This window comes from Natator depressus, chromosome 3, assembly GCF_965152275.1.
Source record: "Natator depressus isolate rNatDep1 chromosome 3, rNatDep2.hap1, whole genome shotgun sequence".
Lineage (NCBI taxonomy): Eukaryota > Metazoa > Chordata > Testudines > Cheloniidae > Natator > Natator depressus.
This window is the reverse complement of record NC_134236.1, coordinates 60,869,379-60,892,226: the sequence shown is the minus strand read 5'-3', so window position 1 is coordinate 60,892,226 and position 22,848 is coordinate 60,869,379. Positions and strand designations below refer to the sequence as shown.

The 22,848-nt window shown below is 38.2% G+C and overlaps 1 protein-coding gene across 4 annotated transcripts in view; it reads right to left on the bottom strand.

Moving 5' to 3' along the window:
* Window positions 1-22,848, bottom strand: part of SENP6 (SUMO specific peptidase 6) — a 152,751-nt gene that overhangs the window by 112,731 nt on the left and 17,172 nt on the right. For all 4 annotated transcript variants that reach the window (XM_074948006.1, XM_074948008.1, XM_074948009.1 and 1 more), the window contains exons 2-4: window positions 15,534-15,627; window positions 7,163-7,226; window positions 6,070-6,212 (exon numbers count right to left, since the gene is read on the bottom strand). In XM_074948006.1, the coding sequence (XP_074804107.1) occupies window positions 6,070-6,212; window positions 7,163-7,226; window positions 15,534-15,627 (301 nt within the window). The remainder of the gene's footprint in view (window positions 1-6,069; window positions 6,213-7,162; window positions 7,227-15,533; window positions 15,628-22,848) is intronic.

The window sequence follows — 22,848 nt, the reverse complement described above, 5'->3', positions numbered from 1 at the left end:
GCAAGTTTAAGGGGAAAAACAATTGAAGACAGTTAGCAGTTCTTCAAAGAGAGACATTATTAAGGGCACAAGAGCAAACTATCCCACTGTGTAGGAAAGATAGGAAGTATGGCAAGAGACCACCCTGGCTTAACCAGGAGATCTTCAGTGATTTAAAAAAAAAAAAAAAAGTCCTACAAAAAGTGGTAACTAGGTCAAATTACAAAGGATGAATACAAACACAAGTATATAGGGACAAAATTAGAAAGGCTAAGGCACAAAACGAGATCAAACTAGCTAGAGACATAAAAGGAACAAATATTCTACAAATATATTACAAGCAAGAGAAGACCAAAGAGATGGTAGGCCCGTTACTCATTGGGGGGGGGGGGGGGGGGAGAACAGAAAAAGTGGAAATGGCAGAGGTGCTTAATGACTTCTTTGTTTCAGTTTTCACCAAGAAGGTTGGTGGTGACTGGACGTCTAACATAGTGAATGTCAGTGAAAATGACTATGCTATGTGCTATGCATCCGATGAAGTGAGCTGTAGCTCACGAAAGCTCATGCTCAAATAAACTGGTTAGTCTCTAAGGTGCCACAAGTACTCCTTTTCTTTTTTCTTTTTACGAATACAGACTAACACGGCTGTTACTCTGAAACCAGTGAAAATGAGGTTGGATCAGAGGCTAAAATAGGAAAAGAACAAGTTAAAAATTACTAAGACAAGTTAGATGTCTTCAAGTCACCAGGGCCTGGTGAAATGCGTCCTAGAATACTCAAGGAGCTGACTGAGGAGATATCTGAGCCATTAGCGATCTTTGAAAAGTCATGGAAGACCGGAGAGATTCCAGACGACTGGAAAAGGGCAAATATAGTGCCAATCTGTAAGAAGTTAAATAAGGACAACCCGGGGAATTACAGACCAGTCAGCTTAACTTCTGTACCCAGAAAGATAACGGAGCAAATAATTAAGCAATCAATTTGCAAACATCTAGAAGATAATAAGGTGATAAGTAAGAGTTAGCATGGATTTGTCAAGAACAAAGTGTGTCAAACCAACCTGATGGCTTGTTACCCTGTCAAAGAAAGCTTTGTGGATGGGGGGGAAGCAGTAGATGTGGTATATCTTGACCTTATTAAAGCTTTTAATACCGTCTCACATGACTGTCTCATAAACAAAACTGGGGAAATGCAACCTAGATGGAGCTACAACCATGGTGGGTGCAAAAGTGGTTGGAAAACCATTCCCAGAGAGTTATCAGTGGTTCACAGTCATGCTGGAAGGGCATAACTAGATCCCACAGGGATCAGTTCTGGGTCGGATTCTGTTCAATATCTTCATCAATGATTTAGATAATGGCATAGAGAGTAAACTTATAAAGTTTGTGGACGATACCAAGCTAGGAGCAGTTGCAAGTGCTTTGGAGGATAGGATTAAAATTCAAAATGATCTGGACAAACTAGAGAAATGGTCTGAAGAAAATAGGATGAAATTCAACAAGGACAAATGAAAAGTACTCCATTTAGGAAGAAACAATCATTTGCACACATACAAAATGGAAAATGACTGCCTAGGAAGTAGTACTGCGGAAAGGGATCTGGGGGGTCATAATGGACCATAAGCTAAATGAGTCAATAGTGTAACGCTGTTGCAAAAAAAGCAAACATCATTCTGGGATTTATTAGCAGGAGTGTTATAAGCAAGAAAAGAGAAGTAATTCTTCCACTCTATTCCGTGCTGATTAAGCCTCAACTGGAGTACTGTATCGTTCTGGGCGCCACATTTCAAGAAAGATGTGGCCAAACTGGAGAAAGTCCAGAGAAGAGCAACAAAAATTATTAAAGGTGTAGAAAACATGATCTGTAAGGGAAGATTGAAAAAATTGGCTTTGTTTAGTCTGGAAAAAAAGAGAAGACTGATGGGGGACATGATAACAGTTTTCAAATACATAAAAAGTTGTTACAAGGAAGAGGGAAAAAAATTATTGTTCTCAACCTCTGAGGATAGGACAAGAAGCAATGGGCTTAAATTGCAGCAAGGGCGATTTAAGTTGGACTTTAGTAAAAACTTCCTGTTAGGGTAGTTAAAAATTGGAATAAATTGCCTAGGGAGGTTGTGGAATCTCCATCACTGGAGATTTTTGAGAGCAGGTTAGAGAAACACCTGTCAGGGATAGTCTAGATCAGTGGTTCTCAAACTTTTGTACCGGTGACCCCTTTCACATAGCAAGTCTCTGAGTGTGACCCTCCCCCCCAAATTAAAAACACTTGTTGGTATATTTAACACCATTATAAATGCTGGAAGCAAAGAGGGGTTTGGGGTGGAGGCTAACAGCTCACAACCCCCCATGTAATAACCTCGCAACCCCCAGAGGGGTCCCGACCCCCAGTTTGAGAACCCCTGGTCTAGATAATACTTAGTCCATGAGTGCAGGGGACTGGATAAGATGACCTCTCAAAGTCCCTTCCAGTCCTACAGTTCTATAATGCACGCGTATTACTGTAACCATAACAGCTAGACACCCCCCCACACCTTTTTTTTTTTTTTTTTTTTTTTTAATTAAAGCTGAGACCATGTATCAGTGCTCACCCAACCTGCACAATCCTCCTCACTGCCAGGCATTCACCCACGTTAGGAAAAACGCTGATTTACAGTACTGCTACATTAATTTAAATGCTTTTCATCAGAGGATCTAAAAACATACCTTATATAGGTGGGTTATATTATCCTCATTTTACAAATGGGGGGTGGGGAGGAAGAGGAGAGGAATTGAAGCACAGTGATTTCCCAAGGTCTCAGACTGTCACTGAGAAATTCAGGAATTTCATAAATCTCATCTGCTCACAGCTAATTCTGTGATTTAATTGTATGACTAAACTTTTCAGTCTGCTGAGAATTAGATGCCCAAAACTCAAGAGAATTACTACCGAGTACCCTTCATATTGTACATCAGTGGGCACATTAATGTTCACAATAAACAAACTGGTCCCAATTATGTAAATCTACAGAACAAAATATATAAAAACAGGAAAAATATATTTTTGGCCTTTCTTGTGATGCATGTAGTATATAAAAGTTAGGAGATGCTGCACTTCAGTATTAAACGAAGATAACTGCTTGTAGGATAATCACATTCTTGACCAGATTAAATGACCAAAGTCAGAAAAGCAGTTAGCGGTAAGAGATACCAGTAATAGTTTCAACACCATCAAAAATGTTCATTGCAGCCAAGGTGGTGTTTTTCATTCATGCCTTCGTTCGTGATTTTAACAGTGTTTTGCGTTTATACTTTATTTTCCTAAAGAAAGGTTGATTCTCATTGGTTGATAACCATTAAAACAAATTTAGCTGCAACTAAATATAGCTTTACGCTAAATTCGGTGCCTCTTTTTGTTAACCAAGAAGATATAGTGTATCTATGCACATTTATTAAGCAACTATATAGCTTCCTTCAGTTTCTTAATTTTTTTTTTATGATGTTAGAAAATGGTGAATGATGCATTTCTCATTTACTGGATGATTAAATTTTTACTTGCAGTTTTTATCCAGCCCTTTTTGGATGTAAATTCAAATTTAACTACTAGAGTGCAAAACAGCACTGTAATTTTTTTAAGCTAATTAAACTACCTTAAATGTGCTATATCTATAAGACGGAAAAGTTTATCAAAATGAATTTTCCAATTAAAACTAACATTTCTTAAAACAAAGCAAGTGGTATCTCTAGTTAGTGAGCTGAGCTGACTGTTTCTGGTCACCACATGCTGTAAGATCTTATAGCTAGTAGATCTCATCCTCTCATAGATTGGAAGAAGAAAGCTTGCTTCCCTTCTTTTTCAACTCCCAATTTGTTTCTTAACTAATGGGCTCATCATTCAAATGAACTAATGGAATAAACTGAAAAGAAGAAACGATTTCTCTGCACCTGCAAAAGAAATCTACTGGCAGTCTTCGTGGAGTTCAGAGGAGTTTTAGTTATGGGAGATTTAATTAAACCTCAGTGTAGCAATAAACTTTTGCATTGTAAATTATAGCTATTTAAAGCCTATTCCAAACAAATAACAGTTAGAGTGAAATACCCTTTATAGGCAAATCTGAGTCACTTAATATATTGTACTACAGAAAAATTACACCAAGAAATGAACATTTAGTGCAGAATCTCACTAAATAATTGGAACACCCATTGCAAGGTACTTGCTACTTGGCAAAATTAAATAAGCAAAAGAAAACAAATGCAGGAAAAAATATACTTTGTTTATCTGATGGATTTAGGTTTTTATATGTCCTTCACCAGAGCAGCATTTCAGCATCTCCCCAGTAATTAAAATTAAAATAAAATCAGCTCCTCTTCCATTGCTTGTAGAATTTAGAAGAGATGAGTTTGACCCGTGCGCATTACACGCTTGCATGCTACTGGAGAAATGCTAAATCAAAGCAGTCGAGTTTGCATATAGTTCTTCTGTCAGCTGAAGTTAGTTTCACATAGGTTTTCAAATTTGGGGGGCAGACTGCTCATGGGTGTTTAGGTATGGACCAGTGTAACAGCTTCTTCCTATCTGGGGACACGGAGGTTTCTCATTTCTGCCTGAAGTTCTTGTATTCCTTATATTTATATTCGGTCCAAGGACTCAGATCAGACTACATGTAGCTGGAAATTGTATGGCTAGGAATAGAATGGTTTGACCATTTACAGATTTGTTTTCTCCATTATCAAGAGTCTCTAGCGTACAGAGTAGTGGGAGGAAACAAGGCGAGACAGCACTGGATGTAAGGTCACTCCATGTTTCTATGATGCACACTAGCTGAAGTGACTCTCCGTGACAAGATAGTCACTGGAACTGTCATATTCACTAATAAGAGACAAATGGCAGTGTAGCCATGTTGGTCCCATGATAGGAGTGAGAGAGGGTAGGGTGAGGTAATATCTTTTATTGGACTAAAATTCTATTTACAGAAGGGACTAGCTTTTGAAAGATAAAAGAGAGAGAGGTAGGCGGGGTAGTATCTTTTATTGGACCAACTTCCATTGGCAGAAGGGTTAAGCTTTTGAACTTCACAAAGCTCTGTTAGGTGTCTATGGAGCTCAAAAGCTAGTCCCTTCTGTAAATAGAATTGTAGTCCAATAAAAGATATTACCTCACCTACCCTCTCTCACTCATATCGTGGGACCAACATGGCTACACTACCACTTACTAACCAATAACTTACTGCTTATCAACAAGGCTGAGGTTCAGGTTATGCTTGGTTTGACTTTATATAGGATGGCTACTTATTGACTGGATGTAGCAGTCTTGTGATCTTTTCTCTGCAGATGGGGTGGATGGGAACTGACTGCACTGGAAACAATTTAACTATATTATGAACTTCCTGTGGCTGGTGTTTCATATAGCTATTGCTTTCAGTTACAACTTGAATAGGAGTAGAGTAGGAAGATTGTCAATTTTGAATACCAGCAGTGGTGGTGAGCAGCTGGAACACCAGATAGATAGATATCAGCATTTGTGCTCAATTCTTTTGAGACCATAGGCTGAATCTGAGAGTCAGTAGAGTTGCTGAAGACTTGCTCTGAAGTAGTGCAAAGTGGTTCTTGTGTGATATAATGTCCAATAGGAGGGAAAATGAAGGAGCATCCCAGCTAGTGCTGGAGATGGCCTGGAAGAGGCAGAAGCCTATGACCGAGAGAGAGTACATTACATTCTGTACCTCAGGGTGATGAATGGGAGATTGAGTGATGGTAGAAGCAGTCTTGAATGGTACTTAGTCAAAATGCAAGTGAATATCCAGGGTCAGTTACTTTTGTACAGAAAGCCTTCAGCATTTACTAGTGAGTGCGATGTAACGCATTTTGTAAGAGTAATGGAATTTTAAAAGATCTTAAATTTTGCTGAAAAGGAGAGACCACTTTTATTTGTAACTTGCCAACTGTACAGATTAGCAAAGTGCAAATTGAGAGTCTTTGCTGTAGTTTCCTTAATGTCACTCCAGTCAGTTAAAAAAAAAAAAAAAGTATCTAAAATGATATTCATATATGATGTTTAAATAAAACTGATGGTTAACTAAACAATTACTTAGTAAACTTGGAAACTCTGTACCTCAGTTTCTTGCTATTTGCCAGCATGTTGAGTCCAATTGAGTTCCCTTTCAAAACTCTATAACTTCCAGTTTTGCCTCGCCTTGCATACGTTTTTATGTACTCTCCACTGGTGCCAACGGTTCCTGGTCGACAGCGTAGTGACTGTAATGAGACAATTAGCAAAATGTTTGGTTGATGAGAGTATACAACTGTTAAGCTGTGAAATACTTATATGAATACTCACTGGAATCCATATTTATGTTGTCTTTGTACTAGATGTTAAAGATCTTAATGTTCTATCTAAAAATCTAGTCAAAAGCCGTTTCCTATATAAATCTTGTCCCTTGGTCTTCAAACACAGTTTTCCCCAAGATCTCATAACTCAAACTAAAATTATGTTTCATATAATATTCTGTTCAGAACTCTGTCTAAAGTTTTGTCCTGGATAGCATAATTCCAGGAACTACAAAAAATGAAAAGAGAACATGCCATTTATACCGAGAAAATTTTACAATGACCTTAAACCCAAAAAAAGGTAAATAAATAGGAAATAAAACTATTCTGCATTGCCAAGATGATGTCTTTCTGAGATAACATCAGCATTTCAACTATGTTTTGTTGGATTCCAGATAGCATTTTACTTGCTGAGACTTTTTGAACTTTGGAAAATATCTTAATAGAGGACTATTCCCTTTTGATTACTGTTAAATTTATTAAGCCTGTATTAATATAAACATGTCAACTTAAAAATATAATGGATGGCTGCTCCCTGCTCAAGAAAGATTAGGAAGTAAATTTAGTCTTTCTGCAAAGGAAAAATAATTTAGTTTTAGACTGGTAGTTGTCTAGAGATAAATGTAACCATCAATGCTGACAGTTTCAGAGTTCAGAAGAAAAGAAAATATAGTACTGTACAGCAAGCAAGCCTCCTTGAATTCAGAATGAGAAACATACTAAAGGAATGCAACTCAAGGTATTTTTGCAGTGTGCATCATAGAAAAGCAACACATTCACCCATTTTTCAAATTTTTTTTAATTCAGTGGGATTACTATACTACTTTGTTTAAAACTAAATCTTAATAGGTGTTTTAATGAATGTATAAAATACTTGCCTTCTTTTCTTCACTGGGACTGAAGGACCCATCACTCTCATCTATGCTGAGCAGTTTTGCCTCACTAAACAGTTGGGGAGAAAAGTATGGGTATACTGAATACAGCAAAATGGCAGCAAAATAGTCATAAAACCATACTATAACTCAAAGCCAGTCTACACAGATTAAAAATATATATATTTTTTTGTATTTTTAAACAAACAGACCTCCCCAAAAAAACAAACATTACAGTGGGCAGTATAATAAGCAAGCAATATTACGTTAGATTTGTTTGGAGATTAACATTAAGTGAATGCACAAAGAAAACTACAGACAGGAAATGAGAATAAAATAAAGTTACCAGCAATTTGAAATATTGTACTGTTAACAAAACTTAAATATTTAAAAGGGGCCAACTTAATGCCCATGGGGTTACATAAATGGTTATGCTATGCAGAAAGCTTTAGTATATGAGATGTGTACACAAAAGGGAAAGTTATACTAACTTTTGGCTCTCCCAGCATTTGTGAAGTTACCATTCACACAAAATGGACACCTAGACACAATAAAGTCCTAAAATTTATCCTGTAAGCAGAAGGTTAATTTGTCCATGGGCAAAAAGAGTATGATTCAATTACTGTCAAACTCACTATGCAAGTTTCACTTCAGGATGCGAGTTTACATGATAAAAATGTTAAGGTATTTAAACTTCCACCAAAACAGACAAGTCTACCTTTGAGAGATATTCAATTTAATAGTAGTTCAATCGCACAAATTAGGATATGGCTCTGGAGAACTCTTAAGTCTGGATTCTCCAGATGAAAAGGGTACAGAAACCTGTACCCTATATGCCAGTGATAGCACAATGAAATAGTAGTATAAATGTAGACAAATGGGAGTTGGGGGAAAACAGGTATGAAGTTCATAGGATACTGATCTTCTAACACGGGTTACCATATCTGAACATTCAAAAAAGAGGACACTCCACAGGGAAGGTGTAGTATTAGCTCGTGCCACTGCCCCCGGCCCCGCCACAACTCCACCCCGTCCCTGCCCCAACTCTGCCCACTCCCTGCCCCAAGGGACCCCTTCCCCAAATCCCCGCCCCAGCCGCACCTCCTCCCTTGAGCATGCTGCATTCCCCCTCCTTCTCCTCCCTCCCAGCTGTGCGAAACAGCTGTTTCGCAGAGCAAGTGCTGGGAGCTAGGGGGGAAAATCGGGCACTCGCTCGAGTGATCAACATTCACTCTCTTTCTTAAATGATCAACTCTTCTTTGGGGAAAAATAAGAATGGCAAAATCCCGGACCTTTTTAGATATTTAAAAAATTCCTCCCCGACGGTGATTTAAGAACCAAAAAGCCAGACGTGTCTGGAAAAATACGGACATATGGTAACCCTATCTAAGGCCTTTCTGTTGCATCTCTGTAATTAGGTAAAAAGACCTTAGGGAGATTACAGCACAATTTCAAAATATGCCACTGAAGGTTTTCCTTCAAGTTACAATTCTTCCTAGGTAGGATGAAGAACAAAGGAGGACTCCATTATCTATGCAAATAAACTTCTAGAAGCAAGAATGTGCATATAGTTAGGTTTGGTATGGGTATGTATTGTGCAAACTTTTTCTCCATATTGAAAGCAAGCTGGTTAGTCATCAATGTTATTGTATTCTAGCTTCAATTATGGAATCAGAACTTTTCTAGAGATACCATGGCGCAAAAAAAAAAAAAAAAAAAAAGTTAAGAAAAACTAAATTTTCAATTACACAGTCACAACAAGGGAAGAAAGGGGTTTAATATTTTTGATGGAATCTTTGTGGATTGGAAAACCTTCACATACATTTTTATTTGCTTTTCAAGGATGGGAATTCACTCCCTCAAAAAAGAGTTCTGTTGCACTTCCCTAGATCTCTAATAAGAAGAGAGATGGTACAGTTCATGAAAAATGTGCAAGAGTGGCTACAAACAGGACCTTGATTGTTGAAAGACCAAAACCTATAGAAGAAATAAATGCAATATAGTCTAGTGAACATGCAACTGGACTGAGATTCAGAAGACAGATTTTTATCTCTCTCTCATTGGTCTGCTGTGTAACCCTAAACAAGCAATTTTGCCTCTCATTTCCCTTCCTACCCTTGGCTGATCTTTTCTTTTTAGACTTCAAGCTCTTCAGGATAGGAATGGTCTTACTGCTTGCACAGCGTCTATCACAAGGGGGCCCCTAGATATTACTGTATCAACAGAACACAACAGCAGAAGAGTAAGAACAAAAAACAGGGAGGACTACAACGAACAAACCCCTGAATCAACAAAAAGTCTCAAAAGGATAAATTAAACTGAATAGGAATAGATCTTCTGATGCTCATAATTTTTGAGGAATAAAAGTAATGACGTGGACCAGAAAAATGTATTGTGATTGGATGATCTTAAAGAACACATTTGTTTTAATTCTGTTCAAAAGATTACAAAGTACATATGCCTTAAGTAAATTAGAATGCAATGTTAAAAAAAAATTAGTGTCCAGAGGTTTACATGCTCCATAAATACTAAATGCCTATATAATGTAATTAAAAGATACAGGTTTTTTTCTATTTTCATTGACTGCATCACACTACCTGCATACAGGATTTTTTTTTCTTTTTTTTTTCTTTTTTTAAAAGGAGAGAGAGACAGAACATCAGAGGAATATGGTTGTTGTGGGGCTTTTTAACTCCACCAACATTTTTGAAACGAAGTAGGTATTCTCTTTTCAAAAGAAATTAAATTTCTACTAATTAAACCAAATTAGGATATATTCCTGGTAGGGTTAATATTCAGTAGCTACTTAAAAATTGAAGAAATTTAAAATAAACTCAAATCATATCCATTACCAAACAACTTTTTTTAAAACAAAATAGTTTAGAATACTAGACTTCTTGCAAAGAGGAGATCTTAACTGTGTATTAAATCCTAGAGACTAAAGAGAAATACAAATTCCATTATCCTTATAATTTGTTTATAAACAATGAGATTTAGAGAAGAAGTTGAAAAGCCATAATCCAAATAAAAAAGTGCTCAATTTTACCATCATCCAGAAACTTTACACAAAGATAGTGTTAATGATTAGCATTAAGCCTATCCTCCTAAAAACTGCAAGCTGTCATACGTAATATTATGTGTCCAGATCGCTCTTCAACCAAACTGAAATTTAACCTTGCTGAAAATCATTTTGCAGAAAACTAAGAGGTTATTATTGACTATTAATAGAACCAGAGAAGAATCATTTCATAAGATATTTCAAATATGTTGATAAACACCATATAAAGATGCCTTCTCTAGAATTCAAGTGAAACATTGATGATAGCTCTATAAATTAATCAATCTTTGATTGAAAAAAGTGACATTACTAATTCATCACAAAATTCTGAACATTAAAAACCAGAATCTTGTCATAAAGTGACTGCTTTGAACAAGATTTTCAACCAATTTAAGGGGAATGCTAAACATTTTACTAACAGATAATACACAAAGAACCATCAGGTATATGAAATAAATTATATCGTGACGAAGCGAATAAAAAGAATAATCTAGTGATTAGAAAACTAAAAGGAATGCCATCTGACTATATTATCCATCCAGTCTGGAATAGAGGGAAGCAAATAATTATCTATCCCAAAATTTACAGAGGGGGCTTTAAAACCTCTTATAAAAGATCTTTAGAGAATAATAAAATAGATATTAGAAAAAGTAGTAAGTTATATGAAAAAAGGAAACCCTCTCAGATTTCAATTTTTTTTTTTTTTTTTTTGGGGAGATATTTGAGCAGAGAGGAACCAGTCTTCACCATAAAAAGTATGAAAATCAGCAGAACCTTGGGCTGATAAATTATAAACATGTAAAGACAGACTGGTAGGCCTCTCACAGACATGCTTAATATGCTATTAAAAGGGGAATAGATACCAGCTTCTTTTCAAGAGTTTGCAGTAACTTATTTCTAAATCTGGAAAGGACCTTAGCACATGCTCATTACATTTCTTTATTAAACTTACACATAAAGAATGTGGTCAAGGTATGCCTGATCAACATCAAAATATTGCCCGGCTACAAGAGAAACTAAGATCGATTTATATATAGTGGTTATTAGGTTAAGAATGTTATACTCGACCCTGTTCAAGAATCCCCCTCTCAACTTCTCTTATTAGTGTGGAGGAAAAGGCATTTGATAGGGTAAGGTGACATTAAAAACCAACAGTCAATGCCCTGGGCACAGACCTGCAGTTTATTCAATGGATAGAAACCATCACATTTCCATCCCCAGGCAACAACTGATACACTGTAAATGGATACAGTTCTAATACCATTTCTCTCTACCAAGGACACAAGGCAAAAGATGCTATCACCACTTACTTTCCAGATCAGTGAAATCACATATATATATGCGCAACAAGAAGAAAAAGTACTGGAGAACAAAATGCAAATTCTGAGCTCAAGATTAGGGAGGTTAAGATAAGGGATAGAGGAAGAAGGTGGGTCAAAGGTTCTTAGTATTTTTTTATTTTTCTTCACACAAAAAATAAATACAGAAATTAAAAACAAGCTTAACAACCTTCAACTACTTTTGTATCTACATTTGAAGAATTATGTTCTATGTAGCTTGGGGTTCTATCAGCAGCTACATATGTAAGATGCACATAAAACAAACTCCTAACTATGGGGAAAGCAGAAATAGAAAGATGGTTTCTATCAAAGAATATTTAAACACAGTGGATCCTGTATAGAGCTACTCCTTTATAAAAATAGATTATATACAAAAAAAGGAAGAGGAATACTCAATAGCTTCTATATGTTATAGAAAAGAGAAGAAAACTAGGTAGTTATGAATCAGTGGTATCAAACCTGTAAAAATTCATAAACAAAAATCTCCAAAGGTGTGAGATATCCAGCTGACAGCAGTGTAAGTACTGTACGTGAAAATATAAGACTACACATACAATACTTATACTGCTGTCTGTTGGACCTATTTTGTGGGATTGTACAACCATTCAGAAACACTGGTTTAAAATTAGAGAACAGATTCACTGTGAAAACACGTGCTACCATTGACTCAGAGATTTTAATGGGACTACCACTAAATACAAGTCTCATTCTATGCTGAGAAGTCATCTTTTGAAGGCAGCAAGAGGCTAGTAGGAAATTATTGAACGAAAAAAAAAAATCATCTCCTGATGTATCATCATCATTTTCCAAGAGGAGTAAAAAGCAAAACTAAACTGCCAGCATACAAAAAAAATTTAAAAAACCACCACCAAACAATACTTCACACTAAAATTAAACTATTAAAACTGGCAATTAAAAAAAGTGTTAAATAGCACAGTAAGGAAAGTAATTAAGAATGTGCTATTTTGTAAGCACGACCTTTTATTGAGGGCTTTTCTAAATTTCTGATAAACCTTCATTTCAACAAGGGGATCTCAGTGCTTGTCATTCGATGAACACACTATTTCTAATAACTTAACATACTATGTGTGTTAAGCATGCATACCTGGGGGGGGGGGGGGGGGGAGGAGAAGGAGGTTGTTTTCTTGTATTTGCTTTCCTCATAGCTTCTTCTGCCTGCTTTGTCCTTTAACAGAATTTTGCCACTATTGATATAAAAGCCTTCGCTCACACTACTGGAACAGTATTCTTGGGTCTCTCAATCCAAGAGACTCTACATCTATTTTCAAATCTCATTTGAAAATATCTTTCCCCCCTTTGCTTCACAAATGCTTCTCATTTCTCTTTCTCTGCTTTCTTCACTTTTAAAATTTTCAACTTATAACTGTTCAACTCTTAAGCTTTTTGGATTTTTGCGTTTTACAACGCAACAGTACAATTAACTGGATTGTGTGTCTGTGGCTTTGTTTCAAGAAAGAAATGTAATTTTTTGATGCTTTTGACAGATCTCTAAGCAGTCTGCTATTGCAACCAAAGATGGCAACAATATGTCTGCCTGCTCCACTACCTTACTCCATACGCTGGGGTTGATGGAAAATAATGATTGCTCCTGAGTCTTGTGGCGGGGCAAGGCCAGATGGCTATAGAAAAGTAGTGGGAGATAAATATATTAGCTCCAGGCTAAACAAATCCCTGGTACCAGGGTAAGTGAAATGGAAGCTGCTCCAGGTCAATTAAGACACCTAGGGCCAATTAAGAACTTTCCAGAAGGCAGGGAGAATGCTAGGTTGATTGGGACACCTGAAGCCAATCAGGGGCTGGCTGAAACTAGTTAAAAGCCTTCCAGTCAGTCAGGTGGGGGTGCATGTCAGGAGCTGTGGAAGGAAGTTGTGCTGTTGGAGAGGCTGAGTAGTACACACTATATCAGGCACAAGGAAGGAGGCCCTGAGGTAAGGGTGAAGTGGAGCTTGAGGAAGCGAGGGCTGCTGTGGGGGAAGTAGCCCAGGGAATTGTACATGTCATGTTTCTAAAAGGTCAGCTACCATAGCTGATACTATTCAGGTCCCTGGGCTGGAGCCTGGAGTAGAGGGTGGGCCTGGGCTCCCCCCTGACCTTTGCCCCCGATTAATCACTGAGACTGGGAGACAGCAGAGACTGCAAGGAAGGATAACTTCTCCTCACCTCCCTTGCTGGCTTATGATGAAAATGGCTCAGTACACTGTGACCCTTGTCTCCAGAGAGAGAAGGGTTACGTGGAGGGTCACAGTGAGCCTCTGAGACTAGCAAAATCCGCCAGGAAATGTGGGACCCATGGAGGCAAGGACAGAGCTTTGTCACAGTCTATGCAGAGATGTAACACCTGCTGAGGATATTATGGAGGCTCATTTGTGGCTCTATATAGTTAAATTTGGCACTTAAAACAAGAATTCAACCTCTTTGCTTGCTAGGCATAAAAATACAATAGCATCTTCAAAATTATAGCATTTTAAAAAATTAACTAAAAACTAACAAATTTGCTTCCAAATTCTCAAATTCAGAGAAGGAGTCCTTTAAGAAATTTAGCAAGCTACTGTCAACTTTTTAGACCCCACTGAATGATCTTAATAAATAAAAAACACAGTTTATCCACACAGTTAAAACTCACTGAAGTTTTGTATATTGGGTACATTCGGGAGAAAAAAAAGGATGAATTATCATATTTATTGAAGATCACATTTTGCTGTTTAATTAATGAAAGCTTATTATTCTTCAGCAAGACTAGCACAATCTCCATCAAAAGGTTCCATGAAAATTACCCTCCTCCAAAATGACTGTCATCTCCTTTCGGCCTCAATGGGACTGAGAAAGGTTGCCTTTCCAAAAATGGCCACTTCCTCCAATTACCACTCCTCAGAGTGTTCCTCCCCCCCATATAGCATAGAGGATTATCAGCTTGCTGAGGGCAGCTTGGCTTCACTCCCTTTGGGAGCAATAGGAAGAGTGCCCAGTTTGAAAGAGGGTGATCTTCATGAGTTTCTCTAGAGCAGAAGATTTTATTCTTCAGCTTATACATTAACTTTCATTTTTAAAATTCCAAGAAAGGACCATTAGTCCTAAATATTTCTTTTTTAAAAAGCTATGCTATCCACCAGATACACTCAACCGCAATTTAAAAGTCATACTATGTATCTTCAAATAATTAGAAATATCATATGATCTTTCTCTCTGATTTCTCATTTATTGTTTACCTGTGAACTTTGTACTAATTTTTGGAAACCAAAAAATTTCCCAGACAGAAAGCTACATTAAGTTTGAGAAAACATATCAGTAATTTAGGGTAAAATATGTGAGAAAGATGGGATAATTATTTTAAAAAAAACAAACAATGTATTACAAACCAAACATGCAAGGTATGGAAGTGCACAATTAGGGAACAAAGAACATGTGATTAACAACATGGGATTGAGGTGCGAATCCAGTTTTTTTTTTTTTAAAAACCAGTTTAATCTAACCTGAGACTACAAACACTAAAATGCTTTAATCATACTGATATGGTTATTGCAGAAAGGCACTATAGAGCAGAGTTAGGATTGTTTGGGTATCCTAACTGTATATGCCTTTACCTTAACATGTTTGGATTTCATTTAAATTTAACCTTTAACTCTGAATTTCCTGAATTTGTATTGTTTGTTTTGGGGATAATTACAACAAACATCTCTGCCAACTGTTTTACCTAAATTACTGCTTTATATCTTAACTCCATTTGAATGCATGTTTTTGTCTGGGAATAATTAACAATGGCAAGTTCTTGCAAAATAGATTTTTCTTAAAGTAGTATTAAATTACTGAAGAGAAAGTTAAGGATCTAATTTTCTACACACACACACACACACACACACACACACACACACTATTATACTACAGTTTAATTATTTACAAAAAAATTAGGTTTCTATAATTAAGCACTTATGTTCAATAACCTAGATAAAAATATCCTTACTCTTTCTCTGCATCTCCTTCACTTTCTTCTGTGTGATCAAAGCTCCAATTATTTTTATAACCTCCATCTCTCTTGGACTGTGATCTATTCAAAGCTGAAATGAGAACAAGTTAAGATAAGTTTTGATTCCAAGCCAGGTCACTAATCAATTCAAACTAGAAGGGTAAAATAACTCAATCCCAGATATTTAGTTGATATAATCATTCAAGTACCATTTGACAAAATAAGGTTAGTGACTGAAGCACAGACTTATTTTTAGAACGTGCACAGCTATATAGTAACATCTTTCAGCATGTTGATTAATACTGGAACAGGAGATTCAAAGTGAAAAAGCATTGTTTCTGTAAGTAGCTGCACACATTTGACACCACACATTATTATTAAAAGATTGCTAACTGAAGAGGAAAAAAAGACAACTGCATACCGTTAACTGGACTAATCAGCCATTTGGTTGACAACATTCACACTTTCAAAGTTTCCTCCCTGTATACACATTCTATACCAGTCTCTCTGCATTTTTACTCTTAGTCAGTCTAAACCTCAACCATGCACAAATACACTCCATTTATTTTTCCAGTTAAACTTTTCAAATCAACCATTGCTTTATTTAAATAATCTGGCAGGTAAAACCTTCTAGATGCAAATGGTCAAACTGTATACAGTCGTAGGCCTAGTAGCTGATAACCTCTAATGAGAATGAAGCCTTAACTCTCCTGAGGAACTAGAACCAGGATATAATTTAAGTGTATACTGCAAAACCAAGCTTTCTACAATATAGGTAGAAACCGATTGCATTCTGAAATGAACGTACATTTTTAGATCCTCTCATTATAAGGGGAGCACAATGTCAGCATTTCAGAAGAGTCGTCACCTCTGGACATTTTTCACCCAAATATTCCACTGACCAAGCACTAATGCCATGACAGTGAGCAAGACAATTTCACATAAAGACAACACTGATATAAAAAGCAGGTTGAACTAAATGCTCTCTGATTGGCATGCAAGAGCAAACTGCAGGCTGGAGGGGCATTCAACTGAATAGGTGAATCAGTTTTCCCACCACAACCCTCTGTGATGCCCCCGAGAAAGAAGCATCAATGCCCCACAGAGACTGTAATGCAATGACTTATTTGTATTCAAGTAGGACTATGACTGGAAATCAGTTTCCACATGTAGGGCTTAGGAGACGTGCCAGGGCAAGTTGGTGTCTAATGTTCCCCCCAACTGTTGGACAAGGGTGGCATGACAACGTGCTCATTTTGCTTCCTCCGTAATGGAGTGCCAACCTCGCCTGTCATGATCCATATCCTCCCACTTCATTAAGTCCAGCCCAGCAAATTGTACGAGCTGCTTGAGGCAATCCTTGTAGCGGAGTTAGGCAGTAGGAAGGCTGGCCGTCCCATTGTCAAATTCGCTATACAGAACCCCTCAGGCAGTCTATTGTTATCCATACATATAACATGGCCAGTCCAGGTCATTTGCCTCCGTGCTAGCATCGCTTCCATGCTTAGCATAGCTGCCAGCTGTAGTACTTCACTGTTGGTGATTTTGTCAGATGCGATTCCCATCTTGCTGCATAGGTGGCATTGTTGCAGAGTTACGTTTTTGAATAAGATGATAAAGGGTACAGGTCTCTGACTATAGAAGACAAGGAAGCACAACAGCTCTGTAAACTTAGCATTTTATGGACACTGTGCCCCCTCCTCCCCATCTTGTCCATAGCCTTTTTGTAGACAACCGAAAGCAGAGGCAGCTGACTAACCATACTGAAAGTTCTTTTTCTATTTTGAGGTCACCAGTAACTGTGCTACCTAGATAGCTGAAGGACTTGATATTGTTTAATTGGCAGCTGTTCAATTTTATTCCTGGCGGTGATGGAAGTGGTCTGAAGATGGTTGGTACAGGACTTCTTTTCTTCACATTAGTACAGAGGCCAATACATAGATAAAGCATGGGCAAAGAAATTCAGCAAAACGTTGCAGATCATTCTCAGAAAGGGCAACAAATGTTGAGTTGTCGGCATACAATAGGTCCTTTACTTCACTTTGCTGGGATTTGCTTTTGGCCTTGAATCGGCAGAGGTTTAGAAGTCTACCATCAAATCGTGTTGTTAGAGCAACACCTGCAGTGGTAGTACATGTGGTAACTTCCAGCACTCCAGACAAGAACAAAGTAAATAATGTAGGGGCAAGCATACAGCCCTGTTTAACCCCATGGGTACAGGAAAGGGACAGGTGAGTCAGTACCAACTGGCACATGGGCCTGCATGTTGTCATGGAAGCAGCAGATAGGGTTGATTAGTTTGTCTGGGCAGCCAAACTTTGCAAGATGGCACCAAAGAGCAGAGCATCTGACAGAGTCAAACGCCTTACTGTGGTCAACAAAGGCAACTAGAGGGGCATTTGTTGTTCAGCAGCTTTCTCCTGTAACTGGCAGAAGGTAAATATTTCAGCAGTGCTACATGATGAATGAAAACGATACTGGGATTCAGGAAGTACATCATCTGCAATAACCTGAAGCCTTTTCAGCAACAACTCACCAAGGGTCTTACCAGCAACAGAAAGGAGCGAAATGCCATGAAAATTGCCACAGTCACGTCTGTCCCCTTTGCACTTGTAGATTGTAATGATTTTGGCATCTTCGAAATCCTGGGATAAAATCATCTCATTTTCCCGGCAGAAAGTAAACAGGTCTAGCAAAGCTTTGTTGAGTGTAGAATCAGTGTTTCAACACTTTAGCTGGGATTTTGTCACGTAATTTGTGTGGGAATAATTAAATTTCAGTATCTATGCTGACAGGTTTCAGAGTAACAGCCATGTTAGTCTGTATTCGCAAAAAGAAAAGGAGTACTTGTGGCACCTTAGAGACTAACTAATTTATTTGAGCATAAGCTTTCGTGAGCTACAGCTCACATGCATCTGATGAAGTGAGCTGTAGCTCACGAAAGCTTATGCTCAAATTGGTTAGTCTCTAAAATATCTATACTGTAGCTTTAAGATCATAGCTACAGTACACAGCATTTTAAGAACTCTGGATGTGTGCCAATAAATTTGGCTTTAAAAATGTTTAATAGAAAATGGCTACAATGCAAACTAATTCTTTTAAAAATTGACAACTTTAGAAGCAAGCTTTTAACTAGACAATATTTAGTTTTGAAAAAATTATGATACTGACAAATTAGGGGAGCAACAATTTTAGTTTTTTAAATGTATGTTTTTATTGCATTATTTTTAAATAAGCACTCGATTATACACAAACATACACCAAAGCTGTCAATTTTTTAAAAGTATGCATACAATTTTAAGTGTGTAAATATCTTAGCCAATTAATAGAGCTGTGATTATAGAAAGAAAAATAAAAAGTCTGAAAAAAAAGCGTGATGGGTAAGATGTTAGTGGAAAGAATATAAAGACAATTTTGGAAGGACCAGATTAGTACCCACCGATGTAAGGATGTTAGAACTACATCGTAAGTCATTCCCCTGGGAAGAATTTCTATCCTGCAAGAATGTTTTGCAGTATCTCCCAGAATCGACAGGAAAAGTCCAGATTGCCTCTCCTTTGAAAGGAGAACAGGGGTCCCAATTCAGAGTATTTAAGAACATGCCTAATCTTAAGCATTAGCAGCCCCACTTCAGTCAGAGGTGGCAAATGCCAGATTGAGCAAAGTGCTGGAGTCTAACAGAAGCTAATTTACATCAAGCATAGTTTGAGACTCAAGAAGGTAAATGGTATATTGTGCCAGATTTGTTTCCATGCTTAATCCCCAGGGACAACAAGTGAGTTCTACTGTGGAGCCTTTCCTGAATCTCAAGCACCCATTTTCTGAGGTAGTTCACACCCAGATGAGGGCCCACCATGAAGTATCATATGTGGGAAGGGGAGAGGGGATCTTCTCAGACTTCAGAAACTTACAACTCAAGAGATGCTTTTGGAGTTGGATAGTTTTCCTCTAGAGAATCCCAGTCGTGGTCCTCCAGCTCTCAGGAAAGACAGCAATAGCCCCCTTCCTCATATGTAATCTCTACAGTGGAGCCTGGAGAAACAGCAGCTTCAACAAGAACGCCTGCTAAGACAAGGGAGTTTGAAGATTCTCTCACCAGGTCCTCATTGAAATGAGGGAGTGACTTAGGCTAGGTCTACAACCACAAGTGCTACAGCGGCACAACTGCAGCTACACCTCTAATGTAGATACTTGCTACAGCAATGAAATGGGTTTTTCTATCGCTGTACTAAATCCACCCCCCAAGGGGTGGTGGCTAGGCCAATGTAGTGGTGTCTATACCAGGGCTTATGCCATCTAAAATGTCTTTCAGGGGTGCGAGTTTTTCCACACACCCCTGCAACTCAGCTAGGTTGATCTAAATTTTAGGTGTGGATGAGGCCTTTATTCTTTTGGCTAAAGCCTTTGTGACTATTGTGTCTCTGTGCTCATCAAAGAGATCACCAACATAACTGGAAGGATATGAGCTGTTAGCCTACAATTTCAACTTTCTTTGACTGGACCTTTTCAGGACATGTCTTTGGAAGTTTTGAATGCACAGCAAATCATAGTCAGGTGAAATACCAGTCCTGAAAAAAAAAAAAAAACTACAGAGTCTACTTTAAACTAGGTTATTTTGTTTTGATTTTGTTTGGCTATATATGTGAATGCATGTGCGCTCAACATGGCTTCCCAGGTGAGCACAAAAACAACAAATAAAACAAAAACCTTGCAGAGCTGAAGAGGTGTATAATTCTTCCTCAACTGTTTGAGGGTTTAAGGTGGAGTGGGAATTCCCCATCAGGAAGTACTTGTACTTAAGACCTAAAAGGTCTTCACTACTCTGTGTAAGATTAAGCCTGTTGCAGTCTCCTTAGTAAACACCACATTTATACCAACTGAGGGAGAACTCCAGCCAAACACAGACAGGAGAATAAAATCATCATTCAGACTAAACTTGATACAGCAACCTCAGTCTTGACATTACTGGCTGAAGTCTCTTACTCTGAGAACCTTAGATCAGAATAAGTTATCTCCATCAAAGCTGCAGCTTTAGGCACTTATTCATTTTCAAGAATCTAGAGGGGAGACTCTCATGAGTTAAGATTTTATGCTACCTTTTAAGAGCTGATTGTGAGCAATATCATTCACCAACATGAAAGTATGGGGGTGGCCCTGTGAGGTGGAAAGAGCATTACCAGGGAGATTAAAAGGACAGTCTACAGACATGTATCCTGCATGCCTCCCTAAGGAAAATCATAGCCACTTTATGATGTCCTATGGGACACAAGGAGACTAGAAGGAGAGAAGAAATAGGTCTCCCTCAAGGAAAGGGATCTGAATCAATTCAATCCCTGCTACTTTATCTGGGCTAAGCAGAGGCTCATCACATAGAACAAGGAGTAAGCCAGAGCCACTGGAGACAAATGACTGCTTGGTATCAAAGTTTGCAGGAACAGAGGACTTCGAGTTAAAACAGCCTGCAGGAAGGGCAGATGGAAGCCTTCTCAACCATCCCGTCACAGGCCTTACCCATGTGCTGGCTGTGAGCATGGATTTCTTCCTCCAGGTTGCTACCGGTGAGGGAGGCAGGGGACCTTGCCTTCCCCCAAGATTCAGAAGGCTTCCATGAACTGTTCCTGCTTGCTCTGGAAGCCATGAAAATAGGGATTTCCATGTCTACGGGGGAGTTATGGATGTTGGAGGAAAAGAAAAACAAAACAAAAAACACCACGTAACTTCTCTCCAGTTCCATGCCACTGATTCTAGACTGGTCTCGGTGAAGGGAGATTCCATGCAGCTTGCACCTTGTCCACACATCAGTTGGGAGCCAGGTTTCACAGCAGTCTGCTCAACTCTTGGCATGGACCTTGCCCGCACGTTAGTGGGGAGACAACTTTCTGCAGCCTGTCATTTCTGAGGGAGGGGATGTCCTTCAAACCCTCTTCAGAAAGCCCCAATACTTTCTAGTTTAGCAATTTTGAGAAAAACCTTAAAGCCAATGAAGAAACAGACCTTCAGTTAAAAATCCTGGGAAAATTCTGCTACCAAGGGAAACATGAAGTCTGTCACATGTGCCACTTGGAGACAGAATTTTGGAGAGTTCTTCCTGAGGAGCAGTCTTAAACCCAAGCTGAAAGCAAAGACCTGGTCTGCACCCAGTTGCCATGCAACCCAGGAATTCCCCACTGTGAAGACTAACATGGAGTGGATTGAAATCTGGAGGAGTTTAAAAAAAAAAAACACACCCCACAACTCTACATCATATTTACAGGCGGGGGAGGGGAGGGGAGGGGAGAGAAGAGCAGTACCATCTAGTGCCCAGTGTATAATAATCTGAACAAACTACTAACGGAACAGATTTGAGAACTCATTTAAAGATTCAAGATTACAAAGGACTTAAGAACCAATGGAAAACGGCAATGCTGCTGAGAATATATTTAACAAAAACTACATTTAGTGCCATCTAAGGTTGCAGCAGGACACACCCCATTCACCCAAAAATATTAGAAGTGGGGAAATAAGAACTAAGGGGAAAGACTAGTGCATTCTTATCTACCTTCAGATTGCCTATAACTGTTGATAGCATTCTCCAATGCTCCATTAAGACTTTCAACATCCATCTCTAGATGGATGCCCAACACTTCAAATTTTCACTCTAAAATAAAACTTTCACAGTAACCTCATATGCTTTTATATCAATTATATCCAAAGATCAATGCATCTGATTGTCACATATTTCATGCATTTGGCAGGTTCTGCCTTAACACTGAGTTATCAGTTGGGGAATGGATTCCTTTTTGGGTACTTGTTGGAGATGGAAGTGAAAGCCCAATGGAGCACAGTTTTTCAACTTCAATGTTGGAGACAACATGATGGTGGAAAAGAATAAGTCTCTCTCTCTAACTTCGGTTTTAATGTTTTGGATAGAGGGAATGCAGTCTTCCATGATCTCACCTGATACTCAACATAGTTTAGTTCTCCAATTTACTACCTGGAAAGCGATGCAAGGATTTTGAGCAAGCAATACTTGACATGAGAGCATCCTGTTAATTAAATGTAGGCTCTAGCATGCATTTTATGAGTTTATGCAAACGTTTCCAATATTTTCTACTACATCAGTCTCTATGCTTTGTTAAATAAACATTTTATTTCACAATAATACACAGCAATTGAATATGTTTAAGTGGAGCAGTTGTCTGATGTGGAAGCAGGAAGCTGGGGTGAATGGTTTCTTTGGAAGCAGCGAATCTGTGAATACCACAAATTCCCAGTGGACCAGGGGCTCGATGCTCCAAGGAGATGCTCAGAGAGCTTGAGGGTTTGGAGTGTG